Source organism: Sander vitreus, unplaced genomic scaffold (genome assembly GCF_031162955.1).
Source record: "Sander vitreus isolate 19-12246 unplaced genomic scaffold, sanVit1 ctg234_0, whole genome shotgun sequence".
Taxonomy (NCBI): Eukaryota; Metazoa; Chordata; class Actinopteri; order Perciformes; family Percidae; genus Sander; species Sander vitreus.
Window position 1 is genome coordinate 27,060 of NW_027595412.1, and position 441 is coordinate 27,500.

Sequence of the window (441 nt, forward strand, 5' to 3'; positions counted from 1 at the left end):
CCCTCCCTCTCTCCCTCCCTCTGTTCCCTCCCTCCCTTTCTCTCTCCCTCTGTTCTCCCCTCCCTCTCTCTCTCCCTCTGTTCTCTCCCTCCCTCTGTTCCCTCCCTCCCTCTCTCTCTCCCTCTGTTCTTTCCCTCCCTCTCTCCCTCCCTCTGTTCTCTCCCTCTCTCCCTCCCTCTGTTCTCTCCCTCTCTCTCTCCCTCTGTTCTCCCCCTCCCTCTCTCTCTCCCTCTGTTCTCTCCCTCCCTCTGTTCTCTCCTCCCTCTCTCTCTCCCTCTGTTCTCTCCCTCCCTCCCTTTGTAGAGACACACACAGACTCAGTCTGCAGATCAGAGTCAGCGTGTTCACACAGACCCAGTCAGCACAGTTTACTTCATAGTAGCAGCCATCTAGCAGCAGTTTGCCTCAGTTCTCCATCATGAAGTCTTTGAGCCTGTGTGT

General features: G+C 56.2%; 1 protein-coding gene across 1 annotated transcript in view; it reads left to right on the top strand.

Moving 5' to 3' along the window:
• The first annotated feature begins 284 nt into the window (after nucleotides 1–284).
• The window catches only part of igfbp7 (insulin-like growth factor binding protein 7), a 7,434-nt gene continuing 7,277 nt past the window's right edge, over nucleotides 285–441 (top strand). Inside the window, exon 1 of the mRNA XM_078244434.1 lies at nucleotides 285–441. This exon is cut by the window's right edge and continues 422 nt beyond it. Coding sequence (XP_078100560.1) covers nucleotides 419–441 — 23 coding nt within the window. The 5' untranslated portion in view covers nucleotides 285–418.